The 21,494-nt window shown below is 48.0% G+C and overlaps 1 protein-coding gene across 2 annotated transcripts; it reads left to right on the top strand.

Moving 5' to 3' along the window:
- The first annotated feature begins 470 nt into the window (after positions 1–470).
- On the top strand, positions 471–20,840 carry LOC135829389 (spondin-2-like). Of its 2 annotated transcripts, none has more exons than XM_065341795.1 (8): positions 471–731; positions 6,497–6,721; positions 8,551–8,632; positions 10,599–10,735; positions 16,288–16,461; positions 16,978–17,157; positions 18,451–18,560; positions 20,099–20,840. In XM_065341795.1, exons 1-7 carry the CDS (start codon positions 662–664, stop codon positions 18,555–18,557), a joined length of 975 nt encoding a protein of 324 aa, XP_065197867.1. In that variant the 5' UTR covers positions 471–661; the 3' UTR covers positions 18,558–18,560; positions 20,099–20,840. The 2 variants fall into 2 exon arrangements, with proteins under 2 accessions (XP_065197867.1, XP_065197868.1); XM_065341796.1 differs by having other exon boundaries at positions 473–731; positions 16,978–17,046.
- Positions 20,841–21,494: the final 654 nt, after the last annotated feature.

A 21,494-nucleotide genomic window follows, 5' to 3' on the forward strand; every position in this document is an offset into this window, starting at 1 on the left:
ACTACTCTCGGCTGACCAACTCCAAATCGCTCTACAGTATCTCAAAGAATCAAACCCTCCAGCAACAAGGACAAAGCGAAACAAAATAATTATTTTGTCAAGAAAGCACAGCAGGAAGACGTGTCGTGGGCTGCGATGACAGCGCGAGCGCTCAGGCGTAGCCATCCAACGCCATTTTTGCACCATGGCAACACAACTTCGGCAATGAGTGTCATCAGTGACTGGAACGTGTTTCCCGTGCTCATGTGTGTGTACTAGCGAGGCAGCTTCGAGTTGTAGCACTGACCGCGCACCCGGCCATATCGGTGCATGCATGCATGCAGTCGTCCCACATAAATCTACGAGATCTTCAGACAGCGTAGAGTCTGTAGACCGGTGGAGTACGAGTAGCGACATATACGTGCGTGCGTATTATACGGTATAAATGGCATTCGAAATTTTTGTTTTTGTATTTCTTGCAGCAGCGCTGGTGCACATGAATATTTTAGCTTTTGTCGTTTTGACACCTCTGGTTTTTAGTACCGCAAGCGAAAAGTAGCTCTGTCACGCTGCGCCCCACGTACCTAGATCTTGCTGGTCTGTAGTTCCAACGCCACGGACACGGTCTTCCTGTTCCGAAACTAATTACTTGAAATAGTTAGACTTCTCGAGGCTGACGACGATGGCCAAACTATCCGACATCCTCTGCTTAGCAGCAATCCTGGCGGCTGCAAACATCCATGTTCTCCATGGTAAGACCGTGTTGAGTTTGTGATTGGCTTTCTGCTTGACAGCAGGGTCTCGTGGGCGTTTTGTTCATGGATGGTGCATATCTGCCGCAATCGGTTCCGAAATAGTTGTCGGCGTGGGTGCTGCGTGTTTATGTGTGTGCGTGCGTGTGTGCGTGTGTGCGTGCGTGTGTGTGTGTGTGTGTGGGGGGGGGGGGGGGATACTTCAGCCCTGAATTTATGGAATAGACCAATAATAATTTGAGGCATGGGCAGCAAAAACCAGGGTTTCCCGTAGGTGATATTTGGCGAAAATGAGTTTTTGATGGCTTTGAACTGTCCACTATTATGAGTGATGCACATGTCGCATATGCTATGACGTAGTGCACTCCATTCAAAGCGTATGAGATGACCTCATTCGCATGCCATCTGTACAGTACGACCCAGCCTAGAATTCCACCAAGCACAGCATACCAAGGAACACGCGGTGACTCAACTGTGCATAGACTGCAGTGCATGGAAATATGAACGGTCTAGGCCACGAGGCTGTCCCCCAGCGGCAGCACTGCATCACGTTCCGTCGGGAAGTTTTTCTTTTCTCCAGTGAGCGCAGGTAGCCTTCATGGATACAATTTGGAAGACAGCTTGCTGTGTACGATACACTGACGGCGCATTCGTTTTTAGTTATATTCCAAGCAACACATGGCTGGGGCAGGCAATGGCCACTGTGCGTGGCGATCATTCGCATGCGCCGTCCAAGCCGCTTGCCGGCAACAGATTTCTGCTGCCTGGATGGCGTATGTGAACTACTCTACCACCCAGCGATGGCAGTCAATTTTATTTGGCTATCGTGGCCTTTTCCAACATGTTGAAGCACCTATCTAGTACATTGGACGTGTTTGATGACACGTTCTGGACCCAGATTTTAAAATCCCCTGGTGACCAGGATGCTCAGAATGTGGGGATTATGCCCGCCGTGTGTAAACGAACGACTGAAGTTTGCCGTGAATTCTGTGCTCACGATCCACTGGACCAAAGCGTGGAAAGGGTTTGCGTACTAGTTTCAAAATAACAGTTATTTGTACAAGCATGAGCTCTGGTGAATACCAGTATTATCGTGAAACTCTGCGCTGCAGCATAGCTGCCTTTTTTCTGTACTGTCTGGAGAGCTCTGCCTTATACGGGCGTGGGAGTACCCTGCTTGCTTTGTAGCAAGAGTAGATGCACGTTTAAGGACTGTGCAACTCTGCATATGGGGTCTCCGACTGCGGCAATTGGAATCACGTGTTCCGTATATGTACGTTTTGTACGTCATACATCAAACACCGACGTTCACGAAATCTGCCATCGTCTCAAGTTGATGACTCCCATATGCTGAGTGGTTTTCGTTGGGGGGGGGGGGGGGTGCTAGTTTTATAAGTTACATGTACTAATAAATGGCTGACAGTGGTAACTTATAGGCCCTTTTCTCTTTACATACAGCTGAACATCGATTATCCGACCACCTCTGGGCAGACAACTGTCAGGCGGTGTTCAGATAAGGCAAATGTTCCAGATAAGAAAAAAACTGTCACTCACACACTTTCAGTGGTTATTACTAGCCGCACGACCTTTTTACTTTTTACTTTTCAAAATTTTCGTATTTTTTGAATGGCTCACTACATGCACAGTGCGTACTCTACGGCGCGTGCGCCCAAAAAAACTGTTACGGATAATCGAATGGTCGGATAGTCGATGTGCGGATAATCGATGTTCAACTGTATTACTATTGGCTCAACATGCGAGTTTTTTATTGAGTACTAGTTTTAGTTTAAGGCCACGCCATTTTTTTCTATGTTTTGCGTCGCCTTATTCGATGAAATCAATGAGGGAGGGCGAAAAAAATACAAAAAAAGCCAGGCACTAGTACATGCATTGCATCTGTGTACAGTGAAGCTTAGACCCGGCACTGTTCATGTACATTGAACATTATTACTTCGAAGTAATTCACACATGCATACAGGAGTGTATCCCCTCTGATCTGCCATGCGTGTGGTCCGAACACGGGCGGCATGATGATTGTGTGACTTGCGGCCCAGCTTATTACACACACACGCATGCACTGATGATCGCTGTGATGCGTGAAACTCTTTTAAAAGTTACAGCTAACATAGCCGTTCGCCTCTGTTGTGTGTGTATACTGCTCTGTACCTTTGTGCATTGAGCACTCTACCTTGAGCTGCCTAGACCGGCCTTGTTTGTACATGTACATGTACATGTATGTGAGCTGAGTACAATCATGCGATAAATAGAACAAAATACCAACATAATAGTTACCGTGTAACAATCATGTTCCGTTTTTTTCTTTACGTTCTTTTTTTAAACTCCTACTGTGAAATACATGCTCGCAGGGGACGCGAAACATAGATAAAAAAACGGTGTGGCCTAAGGATGGCAATAAACAGAATCAGCTGAAGCGTCATATTACGAAGGTTTAATTGAGATGTTTTATTGGAATTGGAGATAATCCCCCCTCCCCCAGGCTCCAATTCCTTGTGAGGCAGAGCAGAGTGCAGGAGTGGAAGAAGCAGTTAGTTCCCACTTTCTTCACAGTTCCACTGTTATGCCGGTTAAGTGGTTCAAGTAGTTCTGATTGTTTGCCATTACTTGCGCGGGGAATTCCCCAGGAATACAATGGAGTTAGTTCGTTGAGTTGAGTGCCGCACTCCTCTGCCTGTGGCTGGCTGCTCCTCTTTCACTTTTGTGCAGTCTGATTTCATCCCTTCACGGCAGCATCACTCTGACTGAAAGTGCCTGGGCAGTGCATTCCCTGATATCCCTATCTAGATCTGAATGCCTCAAACCTGTGTCATGTATATGTACATGTAGTTGAGCCATGTCCCGCTGCCAGAAAACGGGTTCTATGTGAGAAGTGTCCTGAAAATACAGTAAACGCCCATTGTTTTCAAATAGCGAAATTGCGACACGGGCATCTTACTGTCCCCTTGGAAAAACGCGATTCCGTGGCCGCGGCAAATTTCGCAGAAGTTGCCATCATCCGCGGAAATCACGGAATCCACACTTTTGCCCGCGGAATCTGAATGTTTTAGGGTAAATTACTAAAATTACTTCTCAGAAAGCAGCAGAAAAACTACTTTGCGATCTGTTTGAGCACATTTCTCTTGCCAGTGCAGGTCTCTCCAAGATTCTTCACTTTTATTCAGTTTGTGACTGCAAAGGATAGTATGAAAAGTGCTCCTTCATGCGACTAGTTGTCATATCCTCTACGAGGAGGGTGAACAACTTGCAGAAAGTGCCGCAGATTTTTGATTTTACCGCAGAAAATATCGCAGAAAACCCCCCTTTTCCCCGCGGAATTTACCGCGGAATTTTGAATTCTTGGCCGCGTTTTTCCAAAGGGACAGATCTTAGCAGACTTCGCAAATATGGCAAATTTGCGGATACGGACTAGGGAATCAGTTTTCTGGAATTGTGGAGTACAGCCTTTTGTAGAACAGCATTCTTCGATTGCTAAACAAAATCGCGGCTAATATACGGACACCATGAAAACGCTAGATAGATCCACTTCTTACTACCCAGTAGTTGTTTGTAAACATATTCGTCCCTGGAATTTTAGGGGTTTCCAAGAGTCAATGGGGAACTCTTGACCTGACATGATGGGTATGTAGTACGGATGTGGCCAATGGGGTTGGGCACTTGTGACAGCTGGCATGAATCTAGTCCATTCACTCTATCCTCTAGTCTGCGCCCTGGAACTTTGACTGGTTTTGAGCGATTCAACGTATACCCTGTTTGAGTATACCCTGGTTGAGTATACCCTGGTTGAGTATACCCTGGTTGAGTATAGACCTTATTCGATAAACGTCACACTCACGTGAACCGGGGTCCCGGGAACCAGGGAGTGGCAAGAGACCTGCACTCTGTGCAAAGTGGACTCGGCGTGGGAACATAGGAGTAGATAAATACCGGTATTTTACTACTCCCTTGTACGAACTGAGCCTTTCTTGCCACTCGTTTCATGCACGCGTGCCCCAGCTTACGACAGATCCCTGGAGGCGAGTCCAAAAATCACGTTATCGAATAAGGTCTATAGACCTTATTCGATAACGTGATTTTTGGACTCGCCTCCAGGGATTTGTCATAAGCTAGGGCACGCGTACGAGAAACGAGTGGCAAGAAAGGCCCAGTTCGTACAAAAGAGTAGTAAAATACCGGTATTTATCTACTCCTATGTTCGCACACAGAGTCCACTGTGCACTGAGCGCAGATCTCTTGCCACTCCCTGGTTGAGTGTACCCTGGTTGAGTGTACCCTGGTTGAGTATACCCTGGTTGAGTATACCCTGGGTGTAAAGGCCACATGCTGATATGTTGATATCCCCTTCTTCTCTTTTTTTAAATTTCAGTATCAATTTTTATTCTCATTTACTGTAATTTCAAAAAAATTCGGTGTACTTTTATTTTCGGTACCTTCGGTGCGTCTGTCTGTTTCATACCCAATACACCTAACAAACACTAAAGCTGTGTTCCCAACTGGCACGTGGACGCGGTACGCTTGCGGTTCATGCGTGCCCAAACACGCGCTCAAGCTTTCACAAAAAAACAGCAACCCGAGTCGTATTTAGCGCGTGCGACACCTTCGAGTACTAATTTTTTGATGTACGCTGGTACGCGCCTGATACGCGCTGAAAATTCCAACATGTTGGAATTTCCATTTCGGCGCGTTTCCGTACGCATGGCGCCCCCAAAAGCCAGCAAAAATACGCACAAGCGCGTGGTTTCACGCGTACACGTGTCAGTTGTGAACACAGCTTAACACACATAATCCAATAGGGAACTGCTGCTCTGCACCTAAAACTTCTGTTCACCTAACCGGGCCTTTTGCCCTCGTGCCAGACATTTTGAGCACCTACAATTTCTGAAATTAGAATATTCATTCATAGCCACTTGCCCACACTCAAATAAGCACTGCAGTTCACACATCATGAAGTGATTATCTTAACATTTCGGTCTACATGACCATCGTCAGGAACAAAGTGGCCATGGATAGTAATGCGATATTCAAAGGCAAAAAAAGAGAGAGAGAATGAAAGAGCGGGACAAAGTGACAACGCGTGTAAGTCAACCGTATCTTTATCAAAGAAGGTAAAATAAATAAATAAAATAATTATAAAGTGGCTTTCGTATCTCTCCTGTCCAATGTTAGACAGCCATCCTAACTGACCATATCGAACACAAAGCATCGTACACACCCGGCCTGCGAAGACCGCAACGGAAACGCCCGCTTTTTTATTATTGCCAAATCCTGCAACATTGGGCTGTGTGTTCAGCTAGGCGGCAGCACGTGCGTCATGAATAGCATTATGTTTCCGTTTGCGCACTGCACTTGGGACAGCAACGGGGGGGGGGGCACGATGCTCGCCATCAGGAGCTCGATGGTATTCGTGTATCCGACGATCCGTCTTTGCTTTTATACAACCTCTGTGTGAATGCGAACATGCATAATGTGTGCGTGTGTGTGTGTGTGTGTGTGTGTGTGTGTGTGTGTGTGTGTGTGTGTGTGTGTGTGTGGTGTAGACCAGGCTAAAATTAGCGGCAGTCAATTCATCAACCTTGCAAGCTTTTGTTTGATTGTCATCCCAGCACAAGTTGTGTAACATAGCTAGCTGTTCACTATCATTGCTTGCTCGACGGGCAGGTCTGATGTCTGAGGTGTGTGTGTGTGTGTGTGTGTGTGCGCGCGCGTGTGCATGTGTTGTCGCGTGTGCATGCATGTGTGTGGTCATGCAGCTTGCAATTGCAGTGCAACGGGCACAGCCACCTACACGGTGACGTTTGAATCGCAGTGGACTCTGCCGACGCCACCCACCTTCGCCCACTGGTCTCCACCAATTGGAACTAGCCACAGTGCCTGCTACGTCATGTGGCGTCGCGGAACAGACGCCAGCACCGGAATGGAGGCCATGGCAGAGCTTGGCAGAACAGGTAGCCTCAAAAGTGAATTTACTGCTCAGGGTAGGTGCTGGTGGATGTGGTGTACTGCTCTTCTGCTGATGGTGTTGTTGTTGTTGTTGCTGGCGGTGATGTCATTGTCGTTTCTGCTGCTGCTGATGGTGTTGTTGTGCTGCTCTTTCAGTTCTGGCAGTGATGTCATTGTCGTTTCTGCTGCAGCTGAATCGTGCTATTGGTGTTGTTGCTGCTGGCGGTGATGTCCTTTTCGCTTTTGCTGCTGCTGCTGCTGGCGGTGGTGGTGATGTCGTTTCTGCTGCTGCTGCTGCTGCTGGTGCTGCTGCCGCTACTGCTGCTGCTGCTGCTGCTGGTGCTGCTGCCGCTACTGCTGCTGGTGTTGCTGCTGCTGCTAGTGACGTCATTTTCGTTTCTGCTCTGCTCATGGTGTTGTTGCTGGTGGCGGTGGTGGTGATGGTGGTGGTGATGGTGTTGTTGCTGGTGGTGGTGGTGGTGGTGGTGGTGATGGTGTTGTTGCTGGTGGCGGTGGTGGCGGTGATGGTGTTGTTGCTGCTGCTCATGGTGTCACTTTCGTTTTTGCTGTTGCTGATGGTGTTATAGCTGCTGCTGGCGGTGGTGGTGGTGGCGGTGCTGGTGGTGCTGGTGGCGTTGGCGTTGATGTCGTTGTTGTTTCTGCTCTGTTGATATTAGGCCACACCGTTTTTTATCTGTGTTTCGCGTCCCCCGCGCGCATGTATTTCACAGCCGGAGTTAAAAAAAAAAAAAAAAAAAAAAAAAACAGAACAAAATTTTTTTTTTTGAAAATGCAATACAAATTTAATGCAAACCCATAAAACCGGAAAATGTAACCCACAACTGGCAAAAGGAAAAAAAACCGAACATGATTGTTACACGTAACTATTATGTTGGCATCAATTAAATATTTTGTTCTATTTATCGCATGAGTAGTTACTCGCATGATTGTACTCAGCTCACATGTACATTTTTGTATGATGTGTGTGTAATAAGCTGGGCTGCAAGTCACACAATCATCATGCCGCCTGTGTTTGGACAGCAAGCATGGCAGAGGGGATACATAATTATTAGGGCTGAAACGATTATACCAATTACTCGGTAATCGATCGATAATTCCTTAGCAATCAAGTAATCGTTACGTTATAGATTACTCGTTGAGGGATTTTGAGTCCAAAATGTACTGAAAACCCCGTTTTTGTGAAGTTTGAATCAATTTCCGCTGTGAGTGTGCAGTTGCCAGGGGTATGGTGCATGTTCTGAGGTTTAATTGACTTCAAACTGCCATGTTTCGGAGCTACCCTTTCACTAATGCAGATTTTTTGGTACTATGAAGGCATAGCTTGTGGAAACACAGTAATTTTGCACAGAATTCAGACACTATTTGGTAACGGTTATAATCGATTACTCGATCGTTAAGCTAAAGAGTAATCGATAGGTGAAAATCCACGATCGTTTCAGCCCTAATAATTATACACTCATGTATTCATGTACATGAACAGTGCCGCGTCGCTTCACTGTACACAAATGCAATGCACGTACACTGTTTTTTTTTGGATGGCTTTTTTATTTTTTTCGCCCTCATTGATTTCATCGGATAAGGTGACGCGAAACATAGAAAAAAACGGCGTGGCCTTAAAATGATGGTGGTATGTTAGTGGTAGTGATATATAAACCGGTAGTGATGATGTTGATGGCTATGTTGCTGCTCGTGCTTATGCTCATGCTTTTGTATCTTGATCTTTGGTGTGTGTGTGTTTGAGTTTGTATGTGTGTGTGTGTGTGTGTACGCGTGCGTGCGAGCGTGCGTGTGTGTGTGTGTGTGTGTATGTGTGTACGCACATGTGTGTGTCTGTGTTTAACAGGAGCTGATACGCTCGACACTATCAGCGGTATTCCTCCGAGCGTTCAAAGATCAGCTCCAGCTATCACATTCACAGTTGACAGGTTGGTTTCTCTGCTGCTGCTGCTGTTGTTGCTGCTGCTGCTGCTGCTGTTGCTGCTGCTGTTGCTGTTGCTGCTGCTGCTGCTGTTGCTGCTTCTGCTGCTGCTGCTGCTGCTGTTGCTCTGCTGCTGCTTCTGCAGCTGCTCCGTATACACACAGATGGCTGCTACCAAGAGTACATAACCCCCCAGAGTGTGCAACGCCGATCCAGCTCTGTGTAGGGTCTTGGTCGAGCGGAATCGGATCTTCTGATGTCATGCGTACACTTCACACCAGCGCAAGGCCGGTCTCGAGGCAGGGCACCATTGTTTTTGATCCAAGAGTACCCGCGACTCCCCGGGTTCCCCTCAGATGTGTACGGTATTATGACGCAAAGATCCGATTCCGCTCGACCAAGACCCTATGCAGAGCTGGATCAGGCGTTGCACACTCTGGGGGGTTATGTACTCTTGCTGCTACCATAATCCATTGCAAATTTTTTTATGACGGAAGTACATGTTCATGCACGGGTCCACCCTCATTAGTGCGACTTTGGTTACAAGACAAACCTCAGCAGGGGTCGTGCACAAATATCAATATTTTTTAGAAAAAATATTCGTTCGTTTGGGGGGGGGGGGGAGGGGGTTTGGTTTCTGTTCGTCGCGTCTTTGTTACAAAAAATATCGATCTCTAGATGTGAACCGGCACAGAACAAACATGTAGTTGATGGCGTGCAAAAAAAGTGAAGGTCGGCCTCGTGACTAGAGCCAGGCCAAGGTTTTGCGACCGTCGCAATGTAAACCTAGGCCTACGGTGAATTTGGAGTTGCTGTTGGTCACGTTTCAGGAGGAGATTGCACTTCATTCACAAATATCGATCCCCTGTATAAACATGTGTATGTTGTTCGTTTTCAGGGGAGACGGAGGAGATATGAAATTAACGTATATCGTCTTGAAAAAAAATATCGGTATTTACGGATGGCCCCTTAGTAAACAGCTATCAAAAATCCCCTGACGATATGTTCGATTTTTTGGAAAGAACCGAGCAAGTACTCGAATTTTAACTCAGTTACTGAGCCAGTAATATCGTAAAGTACCGCCAGAGCGCCCCACCAACTCGTCCTTTCGTGGTCGTGCTGTGGAGGTGGTGTCCTGTCTGAAGGTCATACGACACGTACCTTGTACACACACATTGGCCCGCACAAAACATGCTAAGCGTGACCTTAGGACACTAAGGTCCTCACACCATACACACTTTGTTGCACTCTGCCATACGATTTTCCTTTCCCTGGCTATAAAATCAAGATGGGGCGCTCTTTCGAGACGGGGCGCTCTCGCGGTACTTTACGGTAAATGTAAAAAAAAAAAGAAGAAAACAAATGAGAACAAGCTATACACTTTCTGACTGTTTATCATCTTGTTACAGTCGTGGATAGTTGCTGCATAAAGCGGGATTCACAGAAGCGTTTTTGCGATGCGATGGGCGACGCGATCTGCGACGAGGTGTGCGATGCGAACTCGCGAATTGCCATTCACAGAAGAAGTCGGTGATGCGACAACGCCTTGCTGATTTGGCGCGAAGTTCAATGCAGGTGGATACGTCGCCATGGTATTCACGTGGCTTGGTACAACTTGTACATATTTACTGGCAACTCTTGAACCTTTGCACAACTTTGCTGTAGAAAAGGTCAAAATCGTACGCCAAATCGCTTGTCGCATCGCAAAAGTTGAGCCAAGCTCAACTACTGCGATGGCCCTGGCCCCAGTTGCGGCAGTTGTGTAGGCTGCGAGATGGCTACGATTTGGGGATTTCCCGGTTTCGCGACTGCCGCATCGCGTGTCGCATCGCAAAAAATGCTTACTGAAACTCGTTCTCATGTGTTTTCTTCGCTCTTTTGAGCACTCGAATATTCGGTATAATGTTTCACCCCTATTTTTAATTCATGTTGTGCGTGCGTTTGTGCGCGTGTGTGCGTGTGTCCCCGCACAGGTACCGCCCGTATGTGTCAGTGACGTCCATGATTGCGCCGAGTCCCGATTGGTTCGTTGGCGTGGACACCCTGGACCTGTGTGATGACTCCAGCTGGGTGAACGAGGTCGTGCGCCCGGCCTTCCCGTATGACGCCGGTCAGTTTCTTTGTCGTTTGTTTCATTACAGCAATCAAGAGTACAGTCGATGCAGACATTGCCACACAACGTTACGCCGTTGTAGAGTCTTTAAGATTATTACTGCTGTAAAGTACCGTTGATCCACCCCCGCTCTAATTCCCACCCCTGTCGAGTTTCTGCCGGTGAAGCGACGTCGGCGTACGCTACGAAATACGATGTTGAACCGACGCATGTACTGCTGTACCCAATACGTGCCGGTGCAGGATGAAAATGTGCACAATCCAACATGCCAGGTTTGATCTTCTGCTTCGCAGTACATCATAATGCACTTGAGGAACTTGAACTAATTCCCGCCTCGTGCCGAAAAACCAGCTGGGAAGCAACACGGCGTGGGGGGGGGGGGGGCGTGGGGATCAACGCTTCTTTACGGTATATGAATATTCCGAAATGTCGATTTATTTATTTTTGGAAACAAGGAAAATGTTGGGGCACAAGTCATGCGTTTATACTGTCCACCAACTAAACCAGGGTTTGAACAGTCAGACGTGCAATGAGCCAATGGCTTTTTCAAAAATATAGATGCGTGATTTTAAAAAAAACGTTAGGCAAGCATCTATACCACATAAACTCTGTGATCACCTTGTGCACGAAAATTTCGAAATTGGGCACTTGTTATCTGATCGCTTAAAAATTGATATGAGAGTATTTGGGGGGTGGGGGGGGGGGGGGGGGGGGGGGAGGACCTGAGCAATATTCTTTTAAAAAATTCTCAAGAAGCTCCAGGCAAATTTGAAATAATTATTTCCAAAATACCATGCGTCTATATTTTTGAATTGGGCTGTAGGATGACAGCTACACCATAGCTCACTGGTTAGAGCATCGCTATCCTCAAGTGAAGGTCGCTGTTCGAGTCCTGGTGGTGACAGTCAATTTTTCTTCAGACTTTTCCCCTTTTCATTTCCTCAACTAGTAGATAAAATGTTGTCTGCCTTGTTATATCTCTCTTATAGTACCCGTATTCTTAGGCGGTCCCAGTCAGACATAAGGCACCAAATGGTATTATTGGATTGAGGGATACTCCGTTATATTATTGAAGAGGACGGAACAAAGACAAGACTGAGCGTGGGACGAAGATTAGACTACCACTAGATTGAGGCAGGATGAGACTGCTCTAGACCAAAAATTAGTGTGGTGGCGTCCCACGGAAGCGGAAAGGTGGTTCTTGACCAGGGAGTTGTACGACTCCTTGTTCTTGACCTGCCCGGTACGCGAACCCGTCGAATTTATTTTTATTTAGACCAAAGATTAGAGGCATCAGCAAATGAATGGGCTTCCAAATAAAGACCCCCTACGAAGTGCATCATGCATGGTCTTAGGTTGGCTATCCCTAACCCTTGCACGAAGTGACTCACCTAAAGCCTGGATACATGACTCCATAGCATAGTCATCTCTCTCCAGTTCACCTGCTCTGGGGTAAGCCCTGGCTGTCAACAGACGAATGTCATCTGCTAAGGTCGACAACGATTCCCCATGTTGGCGGTGTTTGGTACGTAGCTGGGTTCTACGAACGTACTGGGCCTCTGCTGGCATGTATCGCTTAGTGAGGATCTTTCGAAGGATGTCATACTGCCCACATTCTTCCACTGTTAAACTTAGTAAGAAACTTGCAGCATTGTCACGAAGGGACCTCTTTAGTAACATTAGTTTACAATGCAGTTTACGAGCAGCGTCCTCATCCTTCACCTCCTGATCAGCAAGAAACGGGTTATGGGAGATGGCACCCAAATCGCCCAAAACAACCGTAGAGGGTAAGCCAGATGTTTCCCCTCGAGTTCTAATCGGGGCTGGATGGACAGGCCGAGCCAGTGCAACCGTAGAGGGTGAGCCAGATGTTTCCCCTCGAGTTCTAATCGGGGCTGGATGGACAGGCCGAGCCAGTGCAACCGTAGAGAGTGAGCCAGATGTTTCCCCTCGAGTTCTAATCGGGGCTGGATGGACAGGCCGAACCAGTGCAACCGTAGCGGGTGAGCCAGATGTTTCCCCTCGAGTTCTAATCGGGGCTGGATGGACAAGCCGAGCCAGTGCAACCGTAGCGGGTGAGCCAGATGTTTCCCCTCGAGTTCTAATCGGGGCTGGATGGACAAGCCGAGCCAGTGCAACCGTAGAGGGTGAGCAAGATGTTTCAGTCCCCTCGAGTTCTAATCGGGGCTGGACGAACAGGCCGAGCCAGTACAGTGGTGTCATCCCATCCATTTGCATCACAAGCATTATCGAAATCTAGCAAGAAGGCTTCAGAATCCTCATTCTCCTTGCCTGAGAAAGGACATGGCATGATCCAAGTAGATTGAGTGGCCATAAGAAGACCAAACAGGTTTTAGTAAACGTTTGTTGACTACGCTCTAAGTATTCTACACAAGATAGTAAGGCTGATAAGTTTGATGCACCCGAAACACCACAAAAGGACTCCAATCAACACAAAAGGGAAACGAACAAGAACACAACCGCAGTCAGAAGCACTTATGACTAAAACGATACACAAACGTTTCGAAGTTACTCGTGCGGGGAATTGGAAAGAACCAGGAATATTCATTAGGAAAACCGTTAGTGAGGTAATTAGGTAGTCGGTAGAGCTTTGGGAGTGGGTTATTTAGAACCAAAGCTGGGCGCCAATGTTGAATTGTACTGTCTATCTCTCTTGTAGTAACCGTATCACAATGTTCGTTGTACGCACTCTTCAAGCATCAATCCACCTCACTGCTGCTTAGAGTTTCTCTGTACAATACCTATGTGAAGCCAGTGCTGCTGTACAACTGTGCGACATGGGGCCTCACAGATGCTACCACCAGAGGGATCGACACCTTTCATCGAAGGCATCTGAGAACAATGGCTGGTGTTAAGTTCCCAAACACAATTAGCAACAAGCATCTGTACGACATTTTGTATGGATATTTGTTTTCGCTGGGATACGATACGTACGTTCAAATTGAGTGAGATCCTGGTAACACGAAGGAGGATCAGGCCACACCTGTTGAGAATGTACAGGACGCTGTACAAGCCATACACTGGCGGTCTGTTCATACCAATACTTGATGGCACTAAACAGAGAGTAGAACGCTCGGGATGCAGAGACTTTTCGTAGTACTTGAAATGAAAGAAAAACTTGACAAGAGCACGTACAGCTTCTTTGCGTCCTGCTCGGCAAACCGCCTCGGATTACCTTCGAAATCCCACAGAAACATTGTTACCGCTTCAACATCACTCTCGAATAATGGGGCACCCCAGCAAAGTCTGCTCTCATTTGGTTCTTTTCGGTCTAGAGCCAAAACAGTCGTTGGATCTGCGAGATGAGTGGAACGAAGCATAATATGATAGTAACATACTTCACAGAATCTTCGCAGCTGTGGAAATGTGAGGCCCTCCTCGCGAGCAGGTAAATCCATGACGAACGGAGACCTCAGTTAACCCAAAGGTATCAGCACTTTCAACGGCTACACATCAATTTGGTAAAGAGGAAACTGAATAGCCAGACAAACTGTGATGCGAAAGAAATCCAGATTGATTAAGGATATCAATTTTGTGGTTGTACGGTATAAGGATGTCGTATAGCACATCACACAACAGTACGATGAAATTGTGGGAGAAACCAACGACTACTTTGTCTTATTGTGAGTGATAGTCAGGCCAAGTTTCCGAAGATCAGTAGCGAGTGCTATCCCGAGCATCATGTTAGCATTACGAAAGCATAGACAGGATGCGTATTACAGGAGACCCAAGTTGCTGAAGGCCATTGCTGATAACGCGCAGAAAAACTAAATCTGCAGCCTCTTTTGCCTTCGGACAGTATGCGTATTATAGGAGACTGTAAAGTTATGCAATGTGCTCCACAGGCAACTATGCATTCGGCCGTCAGCAACATTTAAAGGGGAAGTTAAGTCTAAAATCAAATTTTCACCAGTTGTAGTCTTCGGGGTGCTGAGTCGAATGGTCTTGGTCCGAAGAAGCTGAGACGCTCCCTCCCCTCTTTTTTCCCAATCGAACTCGTGCACTTCCACCGAAACTGGGTGACTGCGCCCTACTAGATGGGAATTTGTATGCAAAATGTCACTAAAAGTGCCAGGTCGTTCTTATAAAAGCACGGATGACCGCGATTGGCCCATATGTTGTAATCTTTTGGGCGCTGAGTCGACTGGTTTTGGTCCGAAAAGGCTGCGATGCAGCGTTTCTCCTTTAATCCCAACCGAACAGGGTTGAACAAGCGGTCACGTGCTCCTGCGTACACCAGTCACCTGGTCACCGTGCCTGCCTCGTACAACTTACTAGCCTATTTGACCTTTTTGGGATGCAGTCCTGTCACTCGAGTTGAACCTTGGTGTGAAAGTTGTCGCCTGCTGGCACGGTGACCAAGTTATTTGGGCACCCAGGAGCACGTGACCGGTGAGCTAGGCAAAAAAGCATAGCGTAGGGCCCTGAGCTTCCAAGCTCTCTCGTTGGATTGAGGGATACTCCGTTATATTATTGAAGAGGACGGAACAAAGACAAGACTGGAACTACAAGACTGAGCGTGGGACGAAGATTAGACTACCACTAGATTGAGGCAGGATGAGACTGCTCAAGACCAAGAGAGAGAGAGAGAGTGACCAAGATTCGGGGAAATGCTAGGTATACATGCAATTTTATGACAGCAAATGTGTACGGTGCATTGCGTGAGTGCGCCCAATCATTTGGCGCGCATATATTATTTGCATGGCCCGGCTATGCACACTAAAAGGGGATGGAATTAGATCAAATGTAACGGTGACTTGTGTGCAGGGGCAGAAGGAGGGAAAACGGGCTACAAATGTGTATGGTACTAATTATTGCATGCAGGGGGAATGGTACTATATGGGGGGGGGGGGGGGGGAGTACGGGTTTATAGGGGACATGTACAGTGCAGGCAACTGAAATCCGACCCCTGAGCGGTGTGCTCACATCGCAAAGACCCAGCACAGGATAGGAAAACTACGAAATAGAGACCGCTAGAATGTGAGCGCATCGCTCAGGGGGTCGGATTTCAGTTGCCAGCACTGAACAACAAAAAGATGGTCCAGTCTACAGTGCTCTGCTTTAGCTACTGGATGTGCTTACGCTATCTGTATCTAGGCAACTGGGGCAGGGCAGCTGGGAACAGGGTAGTTGGGGCAGGGTAGTTGGGGCAGGGCAGCTGGGGCAGGGCAGCTGGGATCAGGGCAATTGGGGCAGGGCAGCTGGGAACAGGGCAGTTGGGGCAGGGCAACTGGGGCAGGGCAGCTGGGATCAGGGCAATTGGGACAGGGCCGCTCGGGCAGGGCAACTGGAACAGGGCAGTTGGGGCAAGGCGACTGGGACACGGCAGCTCGGGCAGGGCAACTGGGAACAGGACAGCTAGGGCAGGGTTCAACTTTTGGGTGAATCGTAGCAGCGTGCGATTCATAGTCAGAGGGAAATACGGTGCGTGCTGTCTTGAAACAAACTGCAGGCTAAAACTGTGCCCCCTTGCATGTGTGTGTGTGTGTGTGTGTGTGTGTGTGTTGCGATGTTCCTGCGTTCACAAGGTACCGACAACGGACTGGAGTTCGGGTCTTTGGACATCGACAAAAGCCCACGTGAGAAGATTGCCAGGATTACGTCCACCAGCCCAAACACTCAATCGTTTCTCTCCCCGTCGGCTGTCATCCCCATGGGCAATTTCAAGTTCACTTTTGTCAGCATGGCCGCTACTCCAGCGCGTAAGGGACTGGCGCGATGGGTTGCGTGCGTACATGTGTGTGTGTGTATGTGTGTGTGTGTGTACGCGTGTGTGTTTGTGATTCACCCCGCACTCGCAAAATCCACTTGATTCTATCCTCCCCCCTCCCCCTTTGTTTAGATGTTGTCCCCGTTGCAAACTTCATCTTTGGTAGAGATTTAAATAGCATGCAGTGGAGTTGGAACCATTCAGTGGAGTTGTCACCAACATGGTCAACATCATGGCATTGTGTCCCATTCATGCAGGGATGGACTGGTGTTGTGCAGATACCAACATTGCTGATTCGCTGAACTCGGCTGTAGCTTTTTGGACTGTGATCTTTCCTCCTTAGGTGTTTGGCCTGCAGTTTACTTTGCTGTGTGTGTGCGTGTGCGTGTGTGTACGTGTACGCGTGTCTGTACTGGTGTGTGTATGTGTGTTTGTGTGTGTGTTTGTATGTGTGTACATGTGTGTGTGTGTGTGTGTGTATGTGTATACGTGTGGGTGCGGCGTACAGCTGTCGACCCAATGTGCTCCCAGTGTCCAGTGTCCTCAGTCGGAGGGGATTCCCCAACCGGTTCCACAGGTATGGGCACTAGCACGAGTGCGATTACGAGCTCGATTGTGAGCACCAGCATGATGAATGTGACCACCAGCATGCCTGTGATCCCCAGCACCAGCGCGAATGCACCCGCAGGTATGAGCAGCACGAGTGCGAACACCAGCATGAATGCGAGCATGAGTACGAGTGCGACTGCAAGCACGAGCATGAGTACCAGCACGAGTACCAGCACGAGTACCAGCATGAGTACCAGCACGAGTGCGAATGCGAGCATGAGTACCAGCATGAGTACCAGCATGAGTACCAGCACGAGTACCAGCACGAGTACCAGCACGAGTGCGAATACGAGCATGAGTACGAGTGCAAGCACTAGCACGAGTGCGAATGCAAGCACGAGTGTGAGTACGCCTAGCACTAGCCAAGCTCTGTCTGGTAATTCTGACCCTGCGGCAATACCGGCCGCCACAACGGCCCAGACCCGGGTGCCTACTACGGGCGCACATTCGGGGGAAACTGCGACACGGATGGCCCTAATGATGGCAGGTACATAGCGCCCACTTACCCCCCCCCCCCCCTCCCCCTCACATACACACACACACACACACACACACACACACACACACACACACACACACACACACACACGTGTTGCGTGTCCGACGGCAAAACTCGCAGCATGACCATTTCTACGTTCCGTACTGCGTGTCGAAGCGTGTGCACATGTTGAGAGGCGGTCAGCGTGTATGTAGTCTGTGGACCCAAGTGTCTGCAATGATCAGGCTGATGACTTGCATAAGCTGAGTGGGTTTATATCGGGGAGTGCTAATTTTATTACTCCACTGCTCGCTAAAACGAACCGGGAATAGACAGCGTGACCATTACATCACATGTTTTCGCCGTCGGTGGACCCCATAGAAAGGGTATCCAGAGTTTCACATTCTTAGGAGCGTATGTAGGCGTGATGATAGCTATAGGGATGCACACAACCCCCTGCTTTCGGTGCAACTCTCTGCTGGTTGCTACTACATGTACATGTGGTATGCACTGTTTGCCAGTGCAATCTATAAACCCATTGCGCAATGACATAATTTGTACCATACCCCCCCCCCCCCCCCCCCCCACACACACACACAGCCACCTGAGCATGGTCGTGTGGGGTGTTGAATAGTGTATTGCTCATCTCTCTCTCTCTCTCTCTCTCTCTCTCTCTCTCTCTCTCTCTCTCTCTCTCTCTCTCTCTCTCTCTCTCTCTCTCTCTCTCTCTCTCTCTCTCTCTCTCTCCCTCTCTCCCTCTCTCCTCTCTCTCTCTCTCTCTCTCTCTCTCTCTCTCTCTCTCTCTCTCTCTCTCTCTCTCTCTCTCTCTCTTCTATTCCCTTTTTCGGCATTCTCCTGCCTATTGTGTTGCCCTTGCTTCTCTCCATGGCTTAGGTAACGTAGCTGGTACAACAGACAGCAGCCAAGCGCCAGTTTCCCCCGCTCTGGCTGTGATCGCGACGGCCGGCATGCTGGCAGTCGCTCGCATCCTGCTGTATTAAGAGGTGAGCTGCTGCTGCTGCTGCTGTCGGTCATACTCTCTTATACAGCCGTCCGTCCCTCTCTAATCCGGCACCTTTTGCTACGGCGTTTTCTGCTGGATTAACGAGGGTGCTGGATTAAGAAATCCTGCCCTCTGACCCGGCCCTACCCAATTGCATGCATGTGTCATACGTCAAAACGCAGGGGTTTTCCGTGTCGATCCAAGTATTTGGTGCACAACTTTATATTCTCAACTGTTTTCCAGGAATATACACAGTGATAAAGTGATAAAGTAAAACAGAGAACATGTTCACATGTACTCTTGCACACACACGCACACACACACACACAGACCTGAAAATTGGCAGGACACTACTTAGTAACTGGTGGTGTTAGTGGACAGTATACCGTAACTTGAAGTTCCTTGGTCTTTCTCTTTGTATAAATTGAGTTCGGGTTCGGAAAAGTCCTAACAACCAACCGAACTGAACTCTCCCGCGCGATCTCGAGTACAGTTGTCAACTGAATTCGATCGACTGAACTCTGAAGTGGCCCCGCGCGCGCGGCACTGACCAGACTGGCCTGGCAAGGAGTGCACCTGTACGGTACGCGATTTACGACTGCCGGATTATGAAATCAAACTACGTGCAGTTTGAGCGATTCGTTTCAAAAAGTCACTGCCGGAGGCGGAATTCAAGTGCCGGATTAAGATGTAGGAATTGAACGGAAAAAATCGGTTTCGTCAGAAAGTGCGCCGGTTGGCAAGGGTTCCGGATTAACAAGTGCCGGATTAGAGAGGGACGACTGTACCTGCTTCGGCTGCCATCCGGCCTATGTGTATCCCTATCCCTGTGCGTTTTTGCCGGTGTTTGCACCATGATGGTTTGTGGCTATTTTGTAAAAAATAAATAAAACCCTCGGTTATCCAGACCCCAAGGCCCAAGGAACTTCCATCTACCAGGCACCCTTTGGGCGAGTTTCAGTGGAAATATTACTACTCTTTTGTCACTTTTGTGGAAATAGTGATGCCATGTGCCATATGCAATTATGGCCCTTCCCCATGAAAATGTGTGTGATTCGGAATTATGGATATTTCAAAGTCACGGGCAATGCCCAGTCCCGGACCGCCCGGATAAACGAGGCATGAGCGTGCTGGTAGAAATCCAACCTGTTTTCCCGTGGCCATTGTTGGTCAGGGGCATACTGGAAGTCAACAAATATTCGGCGCATGTTTATTTTAGGCTATTTTCGGCCCGGTCATGTTTGGCCGAACATTTGCTGCAGCCGAACTCTTGTTTTCCGACGTTCAGTGTGACAGTGTATACATGCGGCAGCAGTAGAGGCCGAAAATGTGATGCGACCGAACATTTGTCGACTTACAGTACCTGACTGCTCATTGTGTGCTCGAGCGTAGAAGTCTCTCTCCCCTCTCTCTCTCTCTCTCTCTCACTCTCGCTCTCGCTCTCTCTCTCTCTCTCTCTCTCTCTCTCTCTCTCTCTCTCTCTCTCTCTCTCTCTCTCTCTCTCTCTCTCTCTCGCTGTATGTGTATATTCCTCTGCAGCTGTCACCAATCATCAGTGAACAATGCGTTACTGTGCCAAAGTGCTGCGTTGCACTTTGCTGTGCACTATCGACATCCTCATAGCTGCTTGCTCATTCTACACGTTTGCACCTAACGCATGCCGTTGTTCTGCGAGATCCCAAGATCTTGCCACACATCTCTCCCCTTTATTTAAATTGGATAATGCCGCTGCTTTTAATGTTTCAACGTGCTTGACAATCGACTTCTCTTATCAAATTCCGTGTTGACATTGCCTTCTCCGAGTGACTCACGCTCCTGTCTCCATGGAAACCGCCTTGCCATCCTTTCCAGCACATGTCCCTGACATTTCCCGGTTCCCTTCGGCGTATTGTCTGTCCACCTTTCTGAAACACAGTTATATTTTTTTAAAGAGAATATTTCCATCATTTGTCTCGCTCACTGTTTGTTGGCTTTCCGTCAACCTTTGGCGGCTTGCATTTGGAATAAGTATCCTTCACATGCATCGGAATCCTGTAAAACGCCCAATGTTTGCGTCAGTAAATTTTTGCGATCTCTCAGAACCAGCAAGTTTTCGATGGCAAATGTCTAGGAGTACTGTGGCCACACACATACACCCACTGTTGAAGTTTGATTTAGTGATTGTTAATATTTGCGTTGTACTCTTCTCGCAAAATTAGCAAACATTAATACGCTGGAAACATTTAATAGGCAGTTTACAATAACTTATTTTTAGAACTAACAAGTACGTGCAACAACTCTTCTCGTTCATTGTGTAGTGTGTGTGTGTGTGTATGTGTGTTGGAAGGCTACCTTCTTGCCAAAGCATTTGGAAGTTGGACTAGTTTCGGCTCCACAATCCAGTGTGTCGTTACTATAAGTATAATCAAGAGTACATAACCCCCCCAAGAGTGTGCAACTCCACTATGGGTGCTGTCCCGACAGAATTTCAAGTTGACGTCATTTTGATGATGCAATGCGCACTGTACACGGATTATCAGACGAATCCGGAACCTGTGGTTGACCGAAGCCGATCGATCCTGTTCAAATTATTACAAAGAAAAACGTGTGATGCTTTGACACCCGTATACATGTTGTAAATCACTGGTGCAAGGAGCATTGCGTCATAAATAATGACGTCAACTTGAAATTCTGTTGGGACAGCAGGGTATGTGGGAGTTGCACACTCTGGGGGGTTATGTACTCTTGGTATAATAGCTTTCAAGGCTGAGGTTGTTGGTATGTCTGTTGGCTCTGGGTTCCCAGTACTCAGTAGCCAAGGCTTGTTGGTAAAGTAACTCCAATTTCACTTCAAGGTACCAGTGCATCTAGTGTCTACTTCTATCAAGGCAGCGTGCTGGCTATACTGGTTACCCCAGCAAGTGTAGGGTGTGCATAGGTAACTGTCTTGGCCGTT

The sequence above is a fragment of the Sycon ciliatum genome, chromosome 13, assembly GCF_964019385.1.
Source record: "Sycon ciliatum chromosome 13, ocSycCili1.1, whole genome shotgun sequence".
In the NCBI taxonomy this organism is placed as follows: Eukaryota; Metazoa; Porifera; class Calcarea; order Leucosolenida; family Sycettidae; genus Sycon; species Sycon ciliatum.